Below are 25,298 nucleotides of genomic sequence, written 5' to 3'. Positions count from 1 at the left end.
TTCATCTATTACAGATCAGCTCACTGTAAACAGAAGGAATGTTTGAATGTCATTAATATTTATTCCTCATTCAAAATAACTAAAAATGGATTTTCTGGGCATTATCACATTGCTGTTTGTGGGAGTTTGATGTTCTCAAAATGGTTGCCAAGCTTCTTAGATTACAACACTTCAAAGTACTTCTTTGGCTATAAAGAGCTTTGGGGTGTCCAGAGGTTGTGAAAGGAGTCATATAAATGAAAGTTTAGAAAAAAATAATGAAATTTATTCCACATAAACATGCTACTGACTCATACATTTGCTTTTAAACTTAAATACTTCATGTCTTGCATCAACTACCAAAATAAAAAAGTTACATAGGAACTAACAAAGTCTTTCTTATTGCTTGTATTTCAACACAATATGAGGTTGAAAACATTCATTTACTGCACTTATCCGAACGAAGCTGATCATACCATTGGAAAACTCAGTTTGCGAGCTATTTCAATGTAATCTTCATTCCTTTCCTTGACCTGTGACTGGCCAGCAGCAAAATGTGCGCAAACAAAGCAGAGGCTGGTGGCATGGAACAGCATGTGTACAGCAACTGCCCCTTTGTTACCAGTGGCTCCTCCCATTCCAGTCTTTACAGTGTCAACTGCTACATCCCTGAAACAGAATTCCATAACCGATAAGCAAAACAGAACATTCAACTCTAATCACATTTGAGAGAAAATTTTAATAAGTCAAGAATGTTTCCTCATCTTTCACACCTTAATGTTACCTTTAATGCAAACTTATCTGGAACTCATTTTTTTTTTAAAGCAAAATATTTGCCTTTCATTATTACTTTTATTTTGCAAAATTTGTGCTTAGGGTGATGAATATTAGTACCAAAGAATGAGAAGTTCTTCAGTTCAGATAATCAAAGTCACAATCAGGCACTGCAGTCAGGTGTAACAGTTTGCTAGAGGGTAAAGGGCTACATATTCTGGCCTAACAACATGTCTCAGGCTCAGTCTTAGGAGAGCACCACTCACTACATAATTTTCCGTTTTGCACACCAACCTTCACCTGATCTGTCACTGAATGAATACCAATTTCAAACCAACTAATGCTGAATGAAGAAGTTTTATGTATGCTATGATTTTGTACATATTAGGAACCAGATTATGACTCTCTAAACTCCTTCCTGATAAAATTCTGGGCTGGACTTGAAACCAAGTCCTGAGATGAAACAACAGTGTCTAACCCACTGCACCAGCCAATCTTTTGAAGAAGCAGCTTACTTTAAGTTATGACCAGGAAGGAAGAATAGGTATCGCACAATATTTGGATAAATCAACAATAATCAGTAAGTGTAGACAAAAAGCCACTCAGATAGGCACTTCAATTAAAACTGGCAACTATTCAAGGCATTGAGATATCAAGGCAAAAATAGCAGCAATAGAACATGGTAACAGACATATGTCAGTGGTTTGATGAAATATAAATCATAGCTTAATTTCAATTCAGGAAGTTTATCGGACTATGATATTTAAATCCACAAAGTACAATATATTATTTTGATATGTAACTGAACCTCAGTCATCCTGCTAGGATGGTTGGAAAACAGAATTTTTGAATGTCCCAAGCTGATGATCATTTGTCTATCTTTGATGATGACGACAGCTTATAACTCATTTCAAATTTAATACAAGTTGTGGGTTCGCATATTAACTATCAAGTCCAATTTTAGATTTTGGTGAGCAATGTTTCCAACATGCAAGACATCAGATGCCAGACTGGCCTGACAGCAGATCTTTCCTTAATTTCCTTTGTCAGGCCAATGAAAACCAGCTTCTGCAACAATTTCATGTCACAAGCATCATACTCCATGTGCCAGTTCAGGTGCCACTTTTTGTTTTACAAGGATTGCCCAAAGGCCAATGTATCTTTCAAGCATGACCACAAGAGTGTTTGGCAAGCTTCACTTCAGAGTAGAATATATTTTTGCATTATCTAGTGTTAACCATTCAAACTGGGCAACCAGCCCAACTTAGCTACAACTTTACTATCATTGCCTCTATGCTTGGCATATTACCTCAGTGCAACTCATACCCCAGCCACTGTTATAATAACGTGTCGAATTCAATGGTGATGGAAATATGAGCTGCCAACAAAGATTAGACTTGTAGAGTTTAAACTGGCAATTAAAAAGCAATTACAATACCAATGTAAATTAAAACATTATAGCTGTTGAACCTTTCCAAATAGATTGGTGGTTCATTTTAACATTTGTGGATAGTTATCAAAATGTAGTGCTTTGTTTTTAAAATAAATTACTGATATGTAACCTGAGAAAGAATGCAATATAATGAACAAGTCAAACAGTACTGGGACAGAGAAAAACCAGGCCAACAGTTTACTGCACTTTCGCTCATGGGTAGTAAAAGGTTAATGCTACATTTGACATTATTAACTGCCAAACGTGCAAACTCTCATTTTCCCTTTTTAAAGTTTCTGTTCAGTAATCTATAGAACATTGATTACCACTACAATACCCAGCAAAAGCTGCTTTCAATTGTCAGCCAAAAATATGAAATCTAACAGCAAATAGAAACAACAGAAACTCTTTCCATTAGTGTTAAAGGTCTGAGTAATGAGGGAGAGGCTACAGAAACTTGGGACTGTTCTCAGCATTGATAGGCGATATTCTGATGGTGATCCTAAAGCATGATAGCAAACAGAACGGAAGGGGAAATCCAAAAAAACTAAATTAAACTCTAAGAGCTGGACAAAGGATCACAAGTTTAAACTGGCAAAATGCAAATTTAGGATTCATATTGGGAGTGACAAATGTGTGAAAAGACAGCCAGGAGAAATGATAATGGCAGAGACTGTAGGATCATTTAAGAACCAATTGGACACTGCAATGGAATGGAGGGATGGGGGGGCCTTTATGGGGCATTCTGTTTGGTGAGTTAGGCGAGATGAATGGCCTTTCTTAGCCATAATAATGTACAATCACACAATTGCTGTTCCATTCACCCTGCAGTTGCTACTTTTTGTATTGGACAAAGAGCACTCAAGAGAATTTTGCACCTCAGATTTCATCTCTAGGCATTTTTTTTGGAATTTACTTTTTCTAATCAATTTTAAAAGTACTTGGGAGAAAATGGAGAGTTTGTCGTCAAAAACTAATGACCAGTGGAAGTGATTTGATAGCCTGAATGACTGGCACCTTGGCAAGCCCAAGGTGTTTCGGACAGATTAAATATCTGGGAGATATTTATAAAAATTATACCAATCTTGAAATGATTAACATTAGAACTACTACACAATATGTCATAGATAACTTGGGTTTCTTAACCCCAACTTGATTGAAGCCTGGTGAAGACGAGTTCCTCAGTAAAAGAATTTTGAGATTTAAAAAAATGCATTTGCATAGGTTATCGAATTGTTCAAATAATATTGCAATGTTTAATTTTTCTTGCACTTAGTAAAAATCAAATACTTTGCATAGTCAAATGATGCTGCAAAACAGACTAACCTGATGTATGGTGCGTGCTGTGGTCGGATAAAGACAAACAAGCAGACACCCACGAGCTGCTCAGAAGCCAAAAGAACATACTTGCAATCCCTGGAGATACTTTTCTGGATCTCAGCTGCCCACAGCTTCTGATTAGTGGTGCTATCAAACAATTATAAACAATATGAACTAATGTACTTATAACGATATGAGCTCAAAACATATACATTACATTGGGAGACTAGTTACAGCTGTTGCAACCTCCAAGATCTCATTTTTCACTAGTCTAAGAGCTTGGAACTTTTTCCCATTACTAGACAATATCTGATCTGATGAATCATATTCAAATATAACAAAAGCATTGATATTTTCAAGCACATCTCCAAACAGTAAAACCTATGATATTCAATATGCTAATCTGGTTCCAGGTTCAAGTGCATGCAAATCTGATGAAAGAAACCTGAAACATTCGCCAGAACTTTCAATCCTGAGTCATTAAAACTCCCAGCTCCACAAAAGTGACCTGGAGAAAGTGCTCGGAAGTTCGGATTTTTGGCTGGAGGCGGGGGAAAAAGGAGGGTGACCCAGCAATGAGTGCAGAGGCTGCTGTGTGGGAAGGCAGGCTGGAAGGAAGGCCTGCCTCAATGCACAGACACGGTGTTGAGGTTTCAGAAAAACAGTGAACAGCCTTCCAGCCCTCACCCTCCCCAAGCCCCACCCTCCATGGCCCTCATGGCATCCATTCCAACCTATGCCCCCACCCACAGCCCTTTATAGCCAACTTAGTGCCAACCCATGCCCCTTGCCCACCACCCTTTACCTTTAACACCTACCATGCCAACTGACCCAGTATCCACCATGGGTAGACCTCAGGACCCAATCTGAGATGAAATAAAGTTCTACTGAATAAATTGTCTACTGAAGAATTGGCTATTTTAAAAAAACTGATAAAAACCAATTTATTACATTTAACTTCCTTTAGGAAGGAACGTAGCAGGTGTAGGCCATTCAGCCTGTCAAGCCTGCTCTGCCGTTCAATTAGATCATGGCGGATATCTGCTTCAATGCCACTTTCCTGCACCATCCCCATATCCCTTATTGCCATTAGTATTCAGTAATCTGTTGATTTCTGTCTTGAACATATTCAATGATTGAGCTTCCACAGCCGTCTGGTGTAGAGAATTCCAAAGATTCCCCGTCCTCTGAATGAAGAAATTCCTCTTCATCTCAATCTTCATCTGCATCACCAGCCAGGGGAAACATTCTATCTACATCTACCCTGCACGCCCTGTAAGAATTTTGTAAGTTTCAATGAGATCACCTCTCATTCTTCAAAACTCTAGAGAATACAGGCACAGTTTCCTCAATCTCTCCTCATAAAACAATCCCACCATCCCAGGGATTATTCTGTAGAACCTCCGCTGCACTCCCTCTATGGCAAGTATATTTTTCTTTAGAAAAGGAGACCAAAACTGTATACAGTTCTCCCAGTGCGATCTCACCAAGGCTCACTACAATTGTAGCAAGATATCTTTACTGCTGTACTCAAATCCCTCTTACGATGAAGGCCAACATGCTCTTTGCCTTCCTAATTGCTTGCTGCAACTGCATGCTAGCTTTTAGTGACTCATGAACTAGGATACCTAGCTCCCTTTGAGTATCAACATTCCCCTCTAAAAAAGTGCTCTGCCTTTGTGTTTTTTCTACCAAAGGGGATAACTTCACACTTATTCACATTATATTCCATCTGCCATGTTCTTGCCTCCTTGCATCCTGCTCACAACTTACATTCCAACCTAGTGTCATCAGCAAATTTGGAAGTATTACATTTGGCCCCCAGATCCAAGTCATTTACATAGATTGTGAACAGCTGTGGCTGCAGCACTGATCCTCACAGTATCCCAGTAGTATCAGCCTGCCATCCTGAGAATGACCCATTCGTTCCTAATCTGTTTTTTGACCTTTAACCACTTCTCAATCCATGCCAGTATATTACACCCTCCCCAACCCCCAACACCATGGTGTTGAAACTTTGTTTACTAATCTCCTGTGCGAGACCTTATCAAAAGCCTAAAAATCCAAATGCACCACATCCACTGGTTCTCCTTCATCTATGCCACAAGTAACGTCCTCAAAACACTCCAACAAGTTTGACCTACATTATTTCCCTTTCATAAATCCATGATGACTCTGCCCAATCATTTATTTTCTAAGTGTCCAGTTATCACATCCTTTATAATAGGGTTCTAACATTTTCCCCATTACTGAGGACAAACCAATAGGTCAGTGGTTCTCAGTTTATCTCTCCTCCCCTTCTTAAATAGTAGAGTTACATTTACCACTTCCCAGCCTGCAGGAACCTTCCCAGAATTTATAGAATTTTGAAAGATAACTACCAATGCATCCACTAGCTCTATAGCCACCTCCTTCTCCAGTTTGGGATGTAGCTCATCAGGTCCAGGGAATTTATATCAACCTTCAATCCAATTAATTTTTCAAGTACTACCTCTTTAATAATACTATTTTTTTTCCCTAAGGAAAGGGGCACAAGTAATCGCTGCTTTACAACTTATTTTTCTACTTCAATACTTAAACACATAGGATTGCATTTTATGGGGTGCCACAGTCTCCATGCTCTGGCTAAAATGTCCGATGTTGGGAAGAGGCGGACTTGTCCTTGCTCCTGACAGCTGCCCGAGAACAGTTAGAGTTGGGACTTCCACCCCAATCAGATGGCTGGCAGCTCTAGGCCCAGCAGTATCACTAGGCACAGTGGTCATTGCTAGGACTACAGTCAGTCATAACGAAGAGCAGCACAGATTCAGGGATAAGTCAGGGCCTCGCCAGGACCAGGCAAGCAGGCTGCAGGCGAGGGGGCTAAAGCTGGGTTTCAGGGGCCACTGAGGCCTTCAAGAGACTCAAAGGGCCTGCCAAGGAGGGATCTTCCCCCACACCCCTCCACGTTGACTGACCCCTGCCTGCACAGCTGAAGATGATGGGCTTACCACATGGTGTGGACATACCCGCAGCAGTAGGATAAGGTCTTGATGAGGATTAATTGAAAGCCTCGAAATATAATAAATAAATGCAACTGAATAATACAATGCTTTTTAAAAAAAAAATAATTCTGGGTCATAACATTAGTGGACAAAAAGGGAACTCAATTGTTCATGCCATTTAAATGCAATTCAACACAAAAATTAATTCTATGTTACCATGAATCAGAAATTGCCTGCTTAAAGAAACCTAACCCCAAAAGTACAAACACTTGTTTTTTGTGGTAACCACATCAAATAAAAGTGGCAATAAAAAGTAAAGTGCAGTTTGTCTTTCACTTCATTTCTTCATTAGGATGACAAAAACTAAAAATATGTATTGCTACATACCTTGCACTTACAATATTTCCTGCATTCAGCTCAACCATTTCCTCAAATCCAATAGCAAAAATGTCCACAGGTCTGCTCCCCTTGTCTGGGATAAAAAGTGGAAGAAAATTTGTTAGTACTCAAATTTGGCAGGGTCAGGAAGGAAAGAAGTGGTAAGCACAAGAGGCCCAGGCTGGTGTGAATCATTGCGTGTGCACTAATTTATACAGTGCATTCTATAGATTTTACATACAGCAGCCACAAACCATTGCAGAAGCTTCAACAAACCATTATTTTGCACGGTTGGAACTTAGGATGAAGGGGACAGGCTAATACATAATTGAGGGGTGGTGGGGGCGGGGGGGCGGTGTGTGTGTTAGAGAAGTAAATATTTTGAAAGGTTGCATAGTTTATCTCATCATAACTTTAGAGGAGAATATTTAGGATTCGGGTTGGTGGGTGATTGGAGTAAACTGATATTGACAAAAAGGCAATAAATTATAATCCAAGAAAGAGAGACATGGGAAACAGGAATTCAAAGCATGAGGTTAAAGAGACATCAGGAGAGGGAAAAAGAAAACCTACCAAAAAGACATTCAAAAAATAAGTGAGGAGAAGGTCCTTTGGAGAAAAAAAGTGATGCAATGGGAGGTAAAGAAACACACACAGTACAATAGGGATGCTGAACAAAACAGGGTGAAAGTAGAAACAAACTGTATAACTTGACCCCTGAAACCAAACAGCCCAACACAAGGGGAATACTACATCAACTTGCATATAGATCGAGCTTTTAGCATATAAAAATAACCCAAAATGCTTCACATAGGTGCCAGGGGTAAAAGAAAAGATGCTGAACCAAGGAGGACAAATTAGGAGGTGGACAACCGCTCAGTGAAAGACAGCTTTAAAGGAGTGTCATAAAAAGACAAGAGAGGTGGAGAAATTCAGAGGGGGAATTCCAGAGTGGGAGACTTGGGCAGTGAACTGCACAGCCACTAATCTGTAGAAAACATTAGTTAGGCCACAACTTGAGTACTGTGTGCAGTACAGAAAGGATGTATTTGCACTTGAGAGGGTACAGAGGAAATTTATGAAGATGTTGCCAGGACTGGAAAAACACAGCTCAGCAGAAAGATTGGATAGGCTGGAGTTATTCTGCTTGGAACAGAGGAGGCTGAGGGGAGATTTGATTGAGATGTACTAAATTGTGAGGGGCCTGGGTAGAAGAGATGGGAAGAGCCTGTTTACATTAGCAGAAAAGTCAGTCACTAGGGGACATAGATTTAAAGTGATTGGTAGAAGGATTAGAATGGAGATGAGGAAACTTTTTTTCACTTAGAAGGTGGAAGGGGTCTGGAACTCTGCCTGAGAGGGTGGTTGAGGCAGAAAAATCTCATCTCATTTAAAAGGTGGCTGGATATGCACCTGAAATGCCATAATTTGCTGCATTACAGACCAAATGCTGGAAAGTGGGATTAGCCTGGGTGGCTCTCTTTTTTCCAGCTGGCACAGACACGATGGGCTAGTGATCTCCTTCTGTGCCGTAAACTTTCTATGATTCTATGATAGGGTGGTGGAGGCAGATTCAATTATGGTTTTTAAAAACGGAATTGGATAAGCACCTGAAGAGAAAAAAACCTTGTAAGGCTGCAAGGAAAAGGTGGAAAATGGGACTAGCTAAATAGCTCTTATGGAAAGACAGCATGGATTTGACAAGCCAAATTGCCTCCTTCTGTAACAATTCCATGAAAATAACACCAAGCCATAAAAGGAGTTATTAGGACAAATGACCAAAAACAAGTCAAAGAGGTAGATTTTAAGGGATGTCTTAAAGGAGGAAAGCAAGATAGGAAGGTGGAGCAGTTTAGGGAGGAAACTCCAGAACTTAGGGCCCAGATAGCTGAAGATAGCCACCATTGATTGAATAACTGAAAACAGAGGTGCTCAAGAGGCCAGAATTAGAGGAGCACAGATATCAACATGTTATGGGGCTGTGAGAGATTACGCAGATAGGGAGGGGAGAGGCCATGGACGGATTTGAAAACAAGGGTGAGAAATGTAAAAGCAATAATTTAAAAATTGAAGTTACTCCTGAATGAATAAGGCTTGTGTAGTGTTCTTTGGCTCATTTGCTTCGTTTGATTGTGTGTTTCTGTGGCTGATCTATGCTCACTGTGCTTGATTTATTAAAACTGGGTGTGGGCACTGTAAATAAATTCCTGTTACACACACACATGGTGTGTCATGTCTGCATAGATCAGAGATTTAAATATATAACAGCTTGCTTTCATCATTGATACTTGCAGCAAGAATAGATGAAGTTCATGACAAGCCAGTGAGTTCTAAATTCTTCCATCAGTAAAGACTATTAGCATAGCCTATGGAGGATCAGGATATCACTGACAGCAACTTACGGATTTCTGAATTTAACTGCACAAGGGGACACCAGGAGTTACTGCCGGTCTTACACAGTAATGATGGTGAGTACTGATTGCTTCATCATTATTTTTGCCACAAATTGCAGGCCATTAAATACAAGATCTTACCTTGAAATTCCTGAACATTAACTTTTTTTGGTGCATCCAACAGCCAGTCATTCAGAGTTTGATTCTTGAAAGCAATGCTGCGAAACTGCTTTCCACCATTTACATTCCACGTTCCAACACAGATTCTGATACGTTTTGGTTTTGTATACTTATGATAGTTTTCACACATCCCATGCAAGACTCGAGGGGAAGCTGTAAAGTAACAACACACAGTTTTCCTCCACATTTAACAAGTTATTATACACATAGTCTAGTTCCTGGCAAGTTAACTCAGAATATATCTAATCTTTAAGTTAAAAGAAATAGAAAATTATTCAAATTTGAGGAGGCATTGGGAAGACTGTTGAAAAAATGGCTCAGATTTTGCAACTAGCAGCTGACTTTGATTAAAAGTGGTCACAAAAGAACTAGTGGGCTCTGTGGTATCAATGTCCCTTATGATGATGCCAATTTCATTTGCTGTCAGCTATAGGGGATCTCTGGCATTAGGAACATCAAGCAGGATAATTAGCCAATCAGAATGAAGAATTTTCAAAGCCAGCAAACAGGAAGTAAAAAACTAAAAATTGATTACTTAAAGGATGCTTGGAATTTTTCAACTTGGAATGGAAGGAATGACACTCTAGGCTTCTGAAATAAATTTATCAGGGGCAGAAAAGTTATTCAGAAGTGATGACTTAATATGCTATTAAAAACTTATTTACGCTTCATTCAACAAGGTGTAACATTTTCATTATTTAAGAATAAAAAGGCGACGTGTTATTTAAATGAAGAGAAACTTCAGAATGCTTCAGTGCAGAGGGATCTGAAAGCTAGTATGCAGGTACAGCAGGTAATAAGGAAGGCAAATGGAATTTTGGCATTTATTGCTAAAGGAATAGAGTGTGAAAATAGGGAAATGTTGTTCCAACTGTACAAGGCATTGGTGAGACAGCACCTGGAATACAGTGCAGTTTTGGTCCTCTTACTTGAGGAAAGATGTAGTTGCATTGGAGGCAGTTCAGAGGAGGTTCACTAGATTGATTCCAGAGATGCAGGGCTCGTCTTATGAGGGGAGATTGAGCAGTTTAGGCCTATACTCACTAGAGTTTAGAAGGATGAGAGGAGATCTAATTGAGGGATATAAGATGCTAAAGGAGATAGACAAAGTAGACGTGGAGCAGATGTTTTCCCTTGTGGGGCATTCTAGAACAAGAGGCCATATTTTTAAGCTAAGGGATATTAGATTTAAATGAGAGATGAGGAGGAATTACTTTTCTCAAAGGGTCGTGAATCTGTGGAATTCACTACCTCAGAGTGCGGTGGATGCCAGGCACTGAATAAATTTGACGAGATAGACAGATTTTTAATTAGTAACGGGTTGAAAGGTTTTGGGGAGAGGGTGGGAAATTGGAGCTGAGACCGAAATGAGATCAGCCATGATCGTATTGAATGGCGGGGCAGGCTCAAAGGGCTAAATTACCTACTCCTGCTCCTAGTTCTTATGTTATGTTCTACAATGAGAATTGTTGTAAAAAGTTGAAGTTCACAGCAAATTACTGATTTTATCGGAGGAGGAGCACAGTATCCCTGACAGCAACTTATAGAATTCCGCATTTAATTGCATACGTGTGAACACCAGGCGCTGCAGTCAGTTTCAAAGGAGTTAAGACGGTGAATGCTGACAGCTTCACCATCATGACGAATGCAAAATTAGGGCCAAAACAAAGCAAACTTAATAAGGCCATTGTGACTTCATAGAATGATTAGAGCACAGGAGGCAGTTATTTGGCCTATTATGTTTGTGCTAGATTTAATCAAGTCAATTTCACTGCCTTTACTTGGTGGAAGTTTAATGAGCTTCTTTGAGCAAATGAGAGGGCAGAGGAAAAGGTAGCAGAGTCCTCCTTTGGATAATGAAGATCTGGCTTCAATGACATAATTGCAGCCCGTTTGCAATTTTAACTTGAGGCCTATAAATGGAAGTCATCCTCCACAATCTACGTGGAAGCCTTGCGAGTCTGGGCTTGCCTTGCATTCCCCCAACCACAATGCTCTCCTGATCCTTTACTCCAGTAACCCCTGCCACCTGAGACCCCACAGGAGTGTGACAGGGCCTAAGCAGATGAAGCCCAAGAGTTAAAATCTCTTGTGCTTTATGCTGATTAAGGCTGCATAGTAAGGAGACTGCCTGGGCCACAATCAGCTGACTCCCATCAGCTTTTGATTCAGTTCCCAGGATCTTTAGATGCACTTAATTTTCTAAATTCTATCAGTAGGTGAATACATTATTTAATTCTAAAATACAACCTTCCCTAGTATACACAAGAATCTATAATTATGGTGCCTTTTCCACAAGATCAGCCCATGAAGCAAGTGTAAAATTCTTGCAGGATGTCTTCCATTCTACTGAAGTTTTTGAAAATTTCCATTACTATAGACAACCAATTAGATAGATCAAAACACCTGATTGACTTTTAAATTCTTCTAGATTTTTTATGAATTCATTCAAATTTCACCATCTGCCATGGTGGGATTCGAACCCTGGTCCCCAGAACATTACCCTGGGTCCCTGGAATACCAGTCCAGTGACAATACCACTATGATGTCCTATAGTCAGATCAGCAGCAGATTTAGTAAACTAGATATCATTTACAAAGCCCATTAAAAAATTAAATGCACTAATCTTTCCATTACCACTGACACCTTGAATTAAGTACTGCCTTAATATCAATATTCTAGATGCAACAACATTGTATGAACTATTAAATCTGTACAGCTGGATTTAAGCCAATTTTATAGGAAAATATAACCTATTGAATTGCGCATAATCCTAAAATGTTCTAAAGGATGATGCTGTCACACTTACCATGGCTCTCAATTACACTGCTGTGTGCATTACAATGTATCAGAAAGAGCTAGAATCAGGCATAATGCATACAGCATCCTCTTCATGAAATTCCTTTCCAGTGACTATAAATTATAAACTAATCCCATTTCACTGCCCACTTTGGATTATGCGTCTGTCATTTGAAGGAATATTTGGTAAAAGTTGCAGTGACTTCCATTATTTCTTTGGGGTAAATTGTAAGCTATTTGAATAGTACTAGTGCTTTCAATTATTAAACTAATAATCAATTCATTTAACATTCCTGCACTCATCCCAGTTCACAAAGCCACTTTTTTCTCAGTTCATGCTCACTCTTCTTCACACCCTTTCCTTTCCCCAATTCATACCACCAATTTTCTCCACCTCCTCCACCCAATTCAGACTGGAAAATATTTGCTGCTTCTCCTTCCAGTCCCCACTGGTGTTCTCCTTCTGCTCCTTGCTCAGTTCACATTGTCACTTTCCTCTTCTCTCTCTTTCCACATCTCTCTCCCTCGTCGTTCTCTCATGCCCCATAAATACTCATGAATTACAAGATCAAGAATTCCTGCAGTCTGATCAACTGCAATAGGACCCATCATTCAGAATGAGGTAAGCTGAGCATGATTTGCGCTAGTGGGGACAACTTTTGCATATCGTACAATTTTCTGGTGACCCTGGTCATTGCATAAGGTTTCAATGTTACTTGTGGGAATGGGAAGAGGAAAGTTCTACACAAAATATTTGTGCTTTCAGGCTACCTATACATGAGAGGTATATCATGAATTTAGTTCCTTTTACTTTAGCAGACTGACAAATCAGCAGACTTGTCTCTCAAACTACTGCTAACATGGCCTGAGAGTAAACTAAGTAGGAACTAGTTTTGAAGGCAGGGTATAAAATCTCTCTCGGGAGAAACTTTAGAATAAGCTATTACAGGAATTAATCATCAATAAATATCAAATGAGCATCTTCACTACTATTTTTTAAGATGTGTTTGTACATGCAGCTATTTTTAAAAAGTTTACCATAGACCATACATTTTTGGCAGTACTCGAGTGAGACCTGAATTGTAATGTAAATATAATGCATATAAATGTGAATGAAGTTTCAGTCCCTAATAGCAAGAATATTTATTGTAATAAGTGATATGCTACTGCTATGCTATATGTATTGCTCAGCTATGAACAAATCTTCAAATTTTCACCCATCTTGAAAAGCAATCTTAAAACTTAAACCTTAATGAGTCATCTATACAGAATAATAAAAAGATTTGATACCTTTTGAAAATGTTAAGCAATTAATAAAAGATGGTTACTTTACGAAAAGAGTGGCAGATTTGCTGTTACTTCAGAAGGTTTTAGGCAAAGCACTGTACCTGATTGAAGTGTCAATTCTGGAACTGCAACCACAGCAAGAGGAGAAGAAAAAGCATTAAACACAATTAAGCATAGGAAGGTCTTTCATAAGTAAAAAGAAATCTCACCATGCAACACAAAAAATGCTAGAAATACGCAGTTTGAAAACATTGTGAAACTTATTTCCACCGCACACGAATCTGCACATATTTATTAGTAACATTAATCATTGTAAAAGTCAAATGCTGGGAATTCTAATAGTGAGTAACTCATCTCCTGACTGCCCAAAGGCCGTCCATCATCCACAAAGCACAAGTCAGGAGTGTGATGGAATACTTACCACCTGCCTGGATGAGTGCAGTTCCAATAAACACTAGAGAAGCTCAAAATCATCCAAGACAAAGCAGCCCGCTTGTTCAGCGCCCCATCCACCACCTTAAATATTAACTCCACCACCATTGGCACACAGTGGCAGCAATATGTAGCATCTACAAGATGCATTGCAGCAGCTCACAAAGGCTATTCCTAACCCACACCCTCTACCTCTAGGACAAAGGTGGCAGACACATGGGAACATTACTACTAACAAGTTCCCCTCCAAGTCACACACCACCCTGACTTGCAATTAAATCACCATTCCTGGGTCAAAATTCTGGAACTCCTTCCCTAACAGCACTGTAGGAGTGCCTACATCAGATGAATTGCATGCAGCTCACCAACACCTTCTCAAGGGAAACTAGGGATGGGTAATAAATGCTGGCTTTGCCAGCGACATCCCAAGGACAAATTTTTAAAAAGTCAGTAAGAGAAGACTGACAGAAGAAAAAAATCACAGCTGAGCATAAAATTTTCACACCTGATGATTGAATTACTATTTAGAAATAGGGGGTAATAGTCCTGGCTTACTTCCCCTTCAGAACCGTGCAGAGAGAGCAGGAATTCCTTCTTGTAATGTGTTCAGGACTTCTCACTCACGTACAGCACTGAGCAGGATGATTCAACAGTTGTTGTTTCATGACCATATCAACAAAACACTTTTTTAAAAACATCCAGAAAGTTGAGGAAGTTTTCTGTCGCAACTGTTAATAGCAATTTTTGCTGCAGCCTGAACTGATTTTTCAATAGGAATGGTAAACAATCATGAATCAAAATTTAAAATAAGATGTACAAAAATGGAAACCTGTTAAAAATATAGGTGAAATAATATGCAAACCCCAGTATTAAAATCCTATTTGCATGGAAAACAGATTGCGAGCAACCAACGTTCTGTCCTATGTACTGTATATACTGAGATCGGAAGACCGAAGAATGTGTACTCATATAATGCCTCACCATGTCTTTAGGCAATCCCATAGTATTTTACAGGAAAGGGTTACTTTTCTGAAATGTGGTCGCTGTTGCCACGTAAGCAAACACTGACTAATTTGCCTTCAAATCCCAGCAAACAGGAAATTAACGAATCACGTTTTGGTGTCATTTAAATCCACTTGAGCAGACGGTGCCTCGGATTAACAGCTCATCGCAAAGACAGCACTTCCAACAATACAGCCTCCCTCAGTGCTTAAATCCGGAGTGTGGCTTGATCTGAAAACCTTGTGACTCAGATGAGACTGCTGTCAAGTCAGCCAGCTGGTACCAAATTGCAACAAGTAACACAAAGTTAAAAACTGTAATACATTTTTAGTTATTAAATGACAATTCCTGGCAGCCCTTCCTTTTTATAAGGGGAAACAATGTAGCTAGTTTCCAACATCCAGATCTTCAGTGTGGAAGATTTTAAAGATTCAGCAACAATTTGCCTAATCAAAATGGAGAAGATTAAAAACTTAGTTCTTGGAAATGCATTTCTACAATTGTATTTTAAAATTCTGCATTACAAATCTCCAGAAATCTTTTGTGGACATTTGACAAGAAGTTAAAATACACATTCAATACTAAGAAGAAACATGGATTTTGTTTCCTCCTGGAAATAAATACACTTATGGGAATGTTCAGTTGCACACTGCAATTTGTTACAAAGCCATGCTTTAAAAAATTGACTTCATAAATTTATTGGTTGGAAACCACTGATTGGATTTTAAAAAGGCCAAAGCCATAATCCAGTTACTTGAAACCGCAGCTTCAAGGATGGCTGAAAATTTGCACTGTATTTGATAAATTCCAAAGTCATTAAGTGGAGCCTGTCTAGAAATCACAACTGCTTCAAAGGACTAAGAATGGGATCATCTCCAAATCCATTCACAATGTCCCGACAATCATCTGGGTGGGCATTAGATATGATCACCTCAGGCAATAAACTCTGGCTGAGAAAGGAATTCAGCCAGCCATAATCTAATCAAATCATCCACCTGGAATACAGTAGCCATGACCATTTTAGGTCACTTCATAGATGGAGAGAGTGAGAGGATCACGTGACAAGCCAGATAACTCTTTTTAAGGAACTGTGCTCTCCAGATCAGAGACGGAAGCAGAAAAAATGCTGAAGTGGCAAGCCCCCTGTGAGGGCCTCGTTCTCTCTCCCTCTTCACCAATCTTGAAAGCTTGAACACTGTCTGCTGTTTGACTATCTACATGCCACAGATAGATTTATAACTTCCAAACCCTATCCCCAGAAGAATAGATAAATTGTCAGTCTACATCTTTAAACTGCCTCAACATCAAAACCAGAAGGACCACTGAGCTCAGCCATCCAAGACATTAGCCTATGAGAACCATATAATTTTAATCTTTACTGGACTTTAAGATATCATTTAATCCATCCTCCCACTCTGTCGAATTAGGTGTGTGAATTGTTGAATGTGTCGGTGCATGTGAAAGTTGGAGAGTTTCTATTATTTTACTTAGACCAGGTTAACTACAATAAATACTATCGTCTTTTCTACTAAAAAAAGAAAACTGTCCGACTGTCTTTTACAGTCACAGAACGTAAATTACTGAATTAGCATTTTTTTAAAAAAAGTTGTTGCGGTCAACCGAGGAGTGGGAAAAGGGAGAGCCATTTGACCCCTCCTCACCTAACCATAACAAAGTCTATTTTTTTTCTAATTGCCTGAAAGGGGTTTAACCGCACATTAGCCATAGTTCATTGGGTAGCACCCTCACCTCTAAGTCAGAGGGTCATGGGTTCAAGTCCCACTCCAGAGGTTTAAGCAAAAAAAAAATCTAGGCCAACACTCTAGTGCAATACTGAAAGAGTGTTGTCCTGTCAGAGGTGCAGGCTTTCTGATGAGACTTTAAATCGAGGCCTCATTTGCCCTCTCCGCTGGGTGTAAAAGACCTCATGGCATCAAGCAAAGATGAGGAGGGAAGTTCTCTGGTGTCCAGGCCAATATTTATCCTTCAAGCAATGTCATTAAATAAACAGATTATCTGGTCATTATCACATTTCTGTTTGTGGGAGCTTGCTGTGTGCAAATTGGTTGCAGTGTTTCCTTTCTTTACTTAAGCGACTATATAGCCAATTAGGTATTTTCAAAGTGAAGCTTGTTGGGACATCCTATAGTCACGAAAGACATTCTCTAAATGCAGGCTCCCGTACCCATGCACACTGAAAAAGGAAAGGAAACCATTTGGCTCTTTACTCCTCGAAAGAGACAGCTATTTAGTCATACTCTACAGTGGTTTCTTCATTACTTCTAAAGTTTTTCTTTTTTCAAATACTTGTCCACTTACATTTCAAAACCCATCATGAATTTTCCTCCTAACACTACTCCTGATGGGGAATTCCACATCCTAACAAACCATTGCCTACAAAAACTTCTAATTTATGCCCTGACTAACAGAAACACTTTTCAGTTTACATCAAACTCCCATAATTTTGAACATTTATCAGATTTCAACCTTTTCTGCCCCACTGAAGTGACCCAGACACATTCAAAATAATGCAATCACTTCACAAGGGCCTTTAAGAAAATTTCAGTGCAAGGTTAACTTCATTCCAAGAAACAGATGATTATATCTATGGTAGGAACTGCACCATTTTTTGCTTATTCACTCTGCTTCCACATCCCAATTTGATCATACTAAAATAGTGCCAAAATTGACAGTGGGACTCCAAAGGATCTGTGCGATCCATCTGGCTTGGAGTATAACTGTGCCAAAATAGTTGTCTTTACTTAATGGCTCAAGGTTACAATGTCTTGTGAAAGCATGCCACCTGCTCCAGTAGCTTCACTCAAGCCTCAAGAGGAACACTCTACATTTAACAGCAGACTTTTTGTTGGGGCAAGTCAAGTGGTTCCTGACTTTGCCATGTGGGCCTGCACTACCAGATCCAAACTACCCATGTTATTAACATTTGGTCTTCCAGAATTTTCTATAAGAATTGCCAAGCAACTGGTCATTGGAGTAAAATTCTTGATTAATTACACATCTAAAACTGTGTAAATCAACCAAGTGATACTGCTTTTCAATGAGGAAATGAGAAACTTTTCAATGAAGAAACAAGAAAATGTGAAGCATAACTTTCCTGAAGGTTTGGTTGGTGAAGAGAGTGTCAAACTGAGACAGAGATCAAAAGTCCCCACCACGAGTAAATAACCTGTGAAGGTGCACGTGAAGCCTGGCCATACTACCAAATGGCAATCATTACTTATGAAACCATTTCAAGCGTAAGTTAGCTCTTTTCTATAGCTCCAGTATTCAGTTTCTTTTGCATCTTGTGAACCAGCAACTCACCGCACACTTTCTAATTAAATCTCTTTCTCATCAATTAGAAGAACACAGCTTCTAACAAGATGTGATCCCAATTATTCAAAAGCTAAGTTTCTGCCACTACTTTAGCTGGTCGTGATCTGCACTTACTGATAGATGTCAACTTGGATGAAAGGCTTCTTTCTGGTCCCTGTTGTCTGCTACATCTTGCATGCATTGTTTCTTGGCAATGTAATAAAGCCTTTTCCCCAATTTTGCTCAAAAAAGTTTTCTATTTGCTAAACATATTCCTTGTGAAGAACCCAGCAGAATTCTGTCTTGATTTAGATCACAGTACCTTACATATTTCTATATATTTTTATAGAGTTAGTAGCCACAGTCTGCAGTCCCCACATCTAGTCCTAAATGGTGATGGACAATTAAACAATTAACACGAGGAGGTGGCAGCATCACAAACACCCCCAGCTTCAATGAAAGCAGAGCCCAGCACTTCAGTGCAAAAGACAAGACTGAAGCATTTGCAACCACCTTCAGCCCGAAGTGCCGAGTGGATGATCCATCTCAGCCGCCTCCTGAGGTTCTCAGCATCACAGGTGCCAGTCTTCCACCAATTCGATTGACTCCATGCGCTATCAATAAATGGCTGAATGCACTGGATACTGTAAAGGCCCTGACAACATCCCAACTGTAGTACATCAAGACTTCCACTCCAGAATTAGCTGTGCTCCTAGCTCAGTTGCCCAGTATGATTACAACATTGGTAGCTACCCAACAATTTGAAAATTTGTCCAAGCATGTCTTGTTCATAAAAAGCAGTCCAATACAGCCAATTACCACCCACACAGTCTACTCCCAATCATAAGTAAAGTGATGGAAGGTGTAAGTGCTATCAAACAGCAACCAGCTGATCAATGCCCAGTTTGGGGCACTTGACCTCAGACCCCATTGCAACCTTGGTCCAAACATGGGATAAAGAGCTGAATTCAAGAGGTGAGGTGACAGTGACTGCCCTTGACATAAAGGCAGCTTTGACAGAGTTGGGTATGAAGGAGTCCAAGCAAAATTGAAGTCAATGGGAATCAGTGGGAAAAACTCTTCACTGATTGGACTCATACCTAGCACAAAGGAAGACAGTTGTGGGTGTTGGAAGGCAATCATCTCAGCCTCAGGTTAGTGTCCTAGGCTGAACCATCTTTAGCAGCTTTATCTTAAGGTCAGAAGTGGGGATGTTTGCTGATGAATGTACAGTGTTCAGCACCATTCACAACTCCTCAGATACCGAAGCAGTACATGCAAACATGCAGCAAGACTGGGACAGCACTTAAGCTTGACCTGCCATGATTTTTTTATTCATTCATGGATGTGGGCTTCGTTGGCTGGGCCAGCATTTATTGCCCATCCCTAAGTGGCAAGTAACATGCACAAGTGACAAGCAACAGCCATCTCCAACAAGAGAATCTAACCACCTGCCCTTGACATTCAATGGCATTACCATTGCTAAATCCCCCACCATCAACATTGACCAGAATCTTAACTGGATCAATCTCTGCCCACAAGTACAGGTCAGAGACCGGGAACTCCATGGTGAGAAACTCATCTCTTGACTCCCCAAAGATTGCCCACTGTCTACAAGACACAAGGCAGGAAAGCGATGGAATACTCCCCACTTAGCTGGATGACTGGAGCTCCAAAAACAGTCAAGAATCTCATCACCATCCAGGACAAAAGTATCCCACTTGATCAGCAAACCATCCAGCAACTTAAACATTCACCCTCCCCAACCACCACCACCACAGTGGCAGCAATGTGTACCATCTACAAGATGCACTGCAATAATGCAGCCAGGATCCTTCAAAAACATCTTTGAAACTCATGGCTTCTACCCCCTAGGAAAACAAAAGCATCAGACACATGGGAATATCACCACCTCCAAGTCACACGCCATCCTATGGAACTATATCACTCTTCCGTCACTGTTTCTGGGTCAAAGTACTGGAATTCCCTCCCTAATAACACTGAGAAATTAATGCTAGTTTTGCTAGTGATGCTCACATCTCATGAATAACTAATTTCTCATCTTAAATTGCTTCCTTTTATTTTTGACCCTCAATATCGGCCCACTGTCAGTATATTATGGTCACCAACCAATGTTCCCTTACTTTCCTATTATTGACTCATTAAAATGAAATTCAATATTCCATTACTCCTCGTGGGTTTTCTAACATACCACGTCGCTCACAATTTCAATGAATTCCTGCTCGCATAAAGACTTCCCATTGTGCACCCTAGTCAATAAGAAGATAAAACTCACCCAGGATTACAATTGAAGATCCTGCACTGATCTATTTTAATATCTCCCACAAAATTGCATTAGTCTCACTGATTATTTGGTGGCCTGCAAGCATTGTTCTATTACTAACTCTTTACTGTCACATGCAAAGAAACTCTACCACTTTAAGCCCACTATAAGTATACCCGATAACAAATAATACCTCACCACCTGCCTTATCTTCCTGCAACACCCAACTCCACAATCATTCATTATTAACTAGGTTTGTCATTCCTGTCCCCTCTATTTCCTCCCAATCAGTACTTCTAGCTCATTCACTTTATTATTTAAACTCCTTGCATAATTCAGGTTATCCTTTAACACCTCTAATCCCTTTATCCTAATTATTCTTAATGAAAAATCTGTTCTGCATTGCCCTATTATACTAGCTCAAATCTACACATATTTATTTACAATTTCTTCAAACACACTGGTACGCATCTATTTCTTGTGAAGTCCATTCCTCCTCAGCAGCTTCCCCCATTCCAGAACTGGTCCCAATGTCAGAAAATCGGAAGCCTGCACCCACCTCTCTTATCACACTTCAGTTGATCTTATCTATACTTGCCTGTGTAAGGTACTGATAGTTAGCCTGAGATTACCACTCAAGATCTTAAACTTCAGCCTTGATCTGAGCACCTCGTCCTGGCTCCATACTAGTCTTTCTTACACCAGTGTTTCCTACTTGCACGATAACTTATGGGGTGAGGCACTGTCAGAGGCACTGTCTTGCAGGTGAGATGTTAAACTGAGGCCTGTCTCAGGTTGTGGTAAAATATCCCATGGGATTATTTGAGGAGCAGGGGAGTTCCCCTGATGTTCTGACCAATATTTGTCCCTCAGCCAAGTGCTAAAGCAGATGATCTGGTCATTTATTTCAATGTTGTTTTTGGGACCTTGCTATAAGCAACTTGGCTGTCATGGTTCCTGCCTTATACAGTGGCTACACATCAAAGGTACTTTACTGGCTGTATAGTGCCTTGGAACATCTAAAGCACACAAAAGGTGTTACATAAATGCAAGTTGCTTCTTTCTAAAGATCTGAGAAGTATGTGGAGTACATTGTTGATATGAAGTGGTGGAACAGAAAATCTTAAAAGAAGTAGACAACAAATGGGATCCACTATTGTTAGAAATACACAAAAGGAATACTGTGGCTAGGTAGGCTAGAGGGAGTAAAGCATTGCCAAAAATAACCTTTTTGACAGGTCAGCCATTGCAAGCAGTGATTCAAAGTGAACGAGTAACAATTAATTGTGTAAGTGAACGTTCATTATGTAGCCTGGACATCAAAAGGGATAGATATAAACAGGCTATCACCCATGTTCTTCAGTTTTGCTCTATTTTGGGGTGCCACTATTTGGGTCATTTACAAATAAGGGACTTTGTGGGAGTTCATCTCTTACATAGAAGGTTGCAAAAAAGATTTTCATCAGGGACACAGTTCAAAGTTACTGAGATGAGCACAAAGGCTTAGTGTTTTAATTGTTTAGAAACATGGTATAAAGTAGTGAAATCTAGTGAATCTGTTGATTTGTTCGAGTTCGTATAACTTTCTTAGAAATTAACACAAATTCTTAATTTTTAGTCTGTCACTTAGGGAAATCAGAACTGTACATAGTGTCAGGTGCTATAGCCTATTCATACCCAGTATTAAAAAGGTTCCTTGTTTGCCCAAAGACCAATATTTTGACCTAACTAGGTTTTGGTTGAGCACAATTCAAAGTCACACTATCAACTTTACATATAAATTTTTCTCAACAATATTTTTCTCTGTCTATGCTGGAAATCTGAAAGTGCTGTATTTCTCAAAGTGCCATCCTTTGGTTGAGATGTTAAATGTATCTGCACAGTCCAGTGGTTTAGATGGTCATCAATGACTCCAAGACTCCAATATCAATAGAGAGTGCTCCCAAAGTCCTGATTTACATTTCTCCTTCAATACCACCAAAAACAGACTAACTAGTCCTTCACTGTATTATTTGCACAGACCTAATTGTGAAGTACTTACAGTTAGTTCTTCAACACATAAGGAGCTGCATAAAGTCTTTCTTTACCTACTCATACTTAGAAGAATAATCACTTGGTCTAGGTACTAGGATAAAAAAAAACAAGGGCAATGCCTTCCATGGTAGTCCAACTTAGAAAATGTTCTATTTGAAATCAGGGAAAATATTTGAGCAAGTCACTTGAGGCCCTTATTGTGCAGATTTTTGTTAAAGGCTTAATTGTACGATTATTCATCCCATGATCTGAACATGCACAGGAGAGGAAGTAAAATGAGTGCCTTAGCAAGGAAAGATAAATTTTCTTTTCAATTGTGTAGAACTACAGTAAATGAGTAAAGGCAATTAAAATATTGACAAATCGTGGAATTTGACTCTTGTCAGTCATCCATGCCCTCATCAGTAAAAGTCCTCCCACCAGGATGATGGGATGATTTTTTTTCCAAATTATGGTCTTTTCTGACTGGTAAACATCCAGATTATTTTTAACTTGATGCTCTTCTAGAAGCTCAAAAGGTAAAAGGTACTTGCAGTCAAAATCCCTTTCAGAAAAAATCTGGGGCACCTCAGCACGAATTGTATGCTAAATTCTGTTTCTTGCATTTCTTAAAAAGTCAAACGTAATTTTCCTAAAAAAGAAATTGCGACTTAAAAGCTGCTTTGAAGGCTTAAACTGGCTTTCAAGTTTAACAACAGCTTTAGTTATGCATTAGTTTACAAGTTGATTGTTATATAAACTTACTAAAATGTTTGAAATTCACTACACCCATTTAGAGAAGCAAAATTATCTTACCATGCAACGTGCTTGTTGTTAAGAGCGCTCGAGCTTTATCTGCCAAGTCACTGTTCAAGGTATTACCAAGTAGTAAGATGTCAATAGCTTCTTGCTTGGAGCTGTCAAAGAAATTATTCTGAATGGTTCTGGTCACTGAGCGAGCTCCATCCTTAAGCTTTCCACCCTACAGGAAAAAAAGCACTTACATTACTGTGAATAATGAAATTCATTATTTAATTTTATAATTGCATTAATACACATAGTATTAACATTATCGAAACATTCTCTGTGCTTCAAAGCCAGTCACTGCGTGAAGCACTTGAAGATATTTAGATGTAAAAGTGTGCTACGTAAATACAAGTGTTACTAGGTCAATTTTCTATTAAGCTTTTGGTATATTTAACTCACCATTAGGAAAACACCCAGAGAAAGCAGGAAAAGAAAAGTAGATCAATATTACTGATTAACCTACAGTTATTTCTTTTGTTATTCAGTGCAGTCAAAAACAATCAAGGATGAGGGTAGTATCTTGCATTTAAACGAAGACAAAAGGACATAAAAAGTAGGAACAATGGGCCATATAGTCCTTCGAGCCTGCTTGGCCATTCAATAAGATCATAGCTAGTGGAACCTCAATTCCATCTTCTCACCTAATCCCTCTATCCCTTGATTTCCATAGAATCCAAAAGTCCAAAATTCTTAGCATATAATACAATCAAAAACAAAGCATCCATAGCCCTCTGCGATAGATAATTTGAAAGATTCTTACTCTGAGTAAGGAAAATTTCTCAACTCAGTGGCTGGCTACTTATCCTGAGATTATACCCCTTAGTTCTAGACTCCCTCATCAGGTAAAACATCCTCCCAGCATCGATTTGAAAAGACAAAGCTCAAGGTTTTGCTTTAAATCTTTTTAACAATAATGTACAGTGCTATACATTGCACTAAATTTTCAATAGTACATGCATAGAATCACAGAAATGTATAGCAGAGGGAGGCCATTTGGCTCCTTGCATCCGTGGCAGCCAACAAGTAGCCTGTCTAATCCCACTTTTCAGCTCTTGATCCATAGCCATGTAGATTACAGTACTTCAAGTGCATGTCCTAGTACTCTTTAAATGTTGAGGGTTTCTGCCTCTACCACCATTCAGACGTGAGTTCCAAATCCCCATCATTACCTAGGTGAAAAAAAATTTCCCTCGAATCCCCTCTATAAACACCCTACCTATAGAATATATAGTCAGAATGTACAGTAATTGGAGTCTGTTAACATCCACACAACTTGTGTATTTCAAATTTTCACATTGGTTCTCTGTAAAACCAATATAAAATATTTCCTTAAACTATAACATTTCATCACACTGGAGAGTTCCCTACCATCAGTTCTACAATTTTTTTTTTTTTTTTACATAGAATGCCTAGAGCTATATGCAAAATAACTGCAAAAAATGCACTGGGCAATCAGATTTCCCAGTGATGTATGCAACTGTACGGTACCTTAGCTTTTCCTTCCAGGGCTCCAGTTCCAGCGTAAATTTTACTGATCGAGTCACCACACATTGACCACATGGAACGGAAGACTTCTTGAAACCTTGTGACCATCTGCTGCTTCTCAGCTAGTCTCAAAATGTCGAGCTGCTTGTAAAGCATCTATTGGGATGAGGAAAACATAGGATGGCATAAGCAATCAAAATTCAGTTAAGGGTTGAACTATATATTGGTAGTTTATAATTAAATACTGAACACTAGAATAGTTTACCATTCTAAGCTATCTTAGTTATCCTAAGCAGTCATCCAAGACAAGGTTATAATTTGGCTTTAAAACATTCCCAAGAACTTAAAATGTTTGCTTGCTCGTCATTCACATGTACAGCACTTCATAAAATACATACTACATTTAATGACAAAGATTCATACAATCCACATGC

General features: G+C 39.3%; 1 protein-coding gene across 6 annotated transcripts in view; it reads right to left on the bottom strand.

Moving 5' to 3' along the window:
- Positions 1-25,298, bottom strand: part of synj1 (synaptojanin 1) — a 113,544-nt gene that overhangs the window by 37,887 nt on the left and 50,359 nt on the right. For 5 of the 6 annotated variants that reach the window (XM_041210957.1, XM_041210956.1, XM_041210959.1 and 2 more), the window contains exons 11-17: positions 24,868-25,020; positions 23,389-23,554; positions 13,628-13,651; positions 9,402-9,593; positions 6,877-6,961; positions 3,512-3,652; positions 456-648 (exon numbers count right to left, since the gene is read on the bottom strand). In XM_041210957.1, coding sequence (XP_041066891.1) covers positions 456-648; positions 3,512-3,652; positions 6,877-6,961; positions 9,402-9,593; positions 13,628-13,651; positions 23,389-23,554; positions 24,868-25,020 — 954 coding nt within the window. The remainder of the gene's footprint in view (positions 1-455; positions 649-3,511; positions 3,653-6,876; positions 6,962-9,401; positions 9,594-13,627; positions 13,652-23,388; positions 23,555-24,867; positions 25,021-25,298) is intronic. The other variant, XM_041210958.1, reaches the window with a different exon arrangement.

Source organism: Carcharodon carcharias, chromosome 18 (genome assembly GCF_017639515.1).
Source record: "Carcharodon carcharias isolate sCarCar2 chromosome 18, sCarCar2.pri, whole genome shotgun sequence".
NCBI classification, from domain to species: domain Eukaryota; kingdom Metazoa; phylum Chordata; class Chondrichthyes; order Lamniformes; family Lamnidae; genus Carcharodon; species Carcharodon carcharias.
Note: the sequence above shows the minus strand (reverse complement) of the source record. Positions and strands in the feature narration are given on the sequence as shown.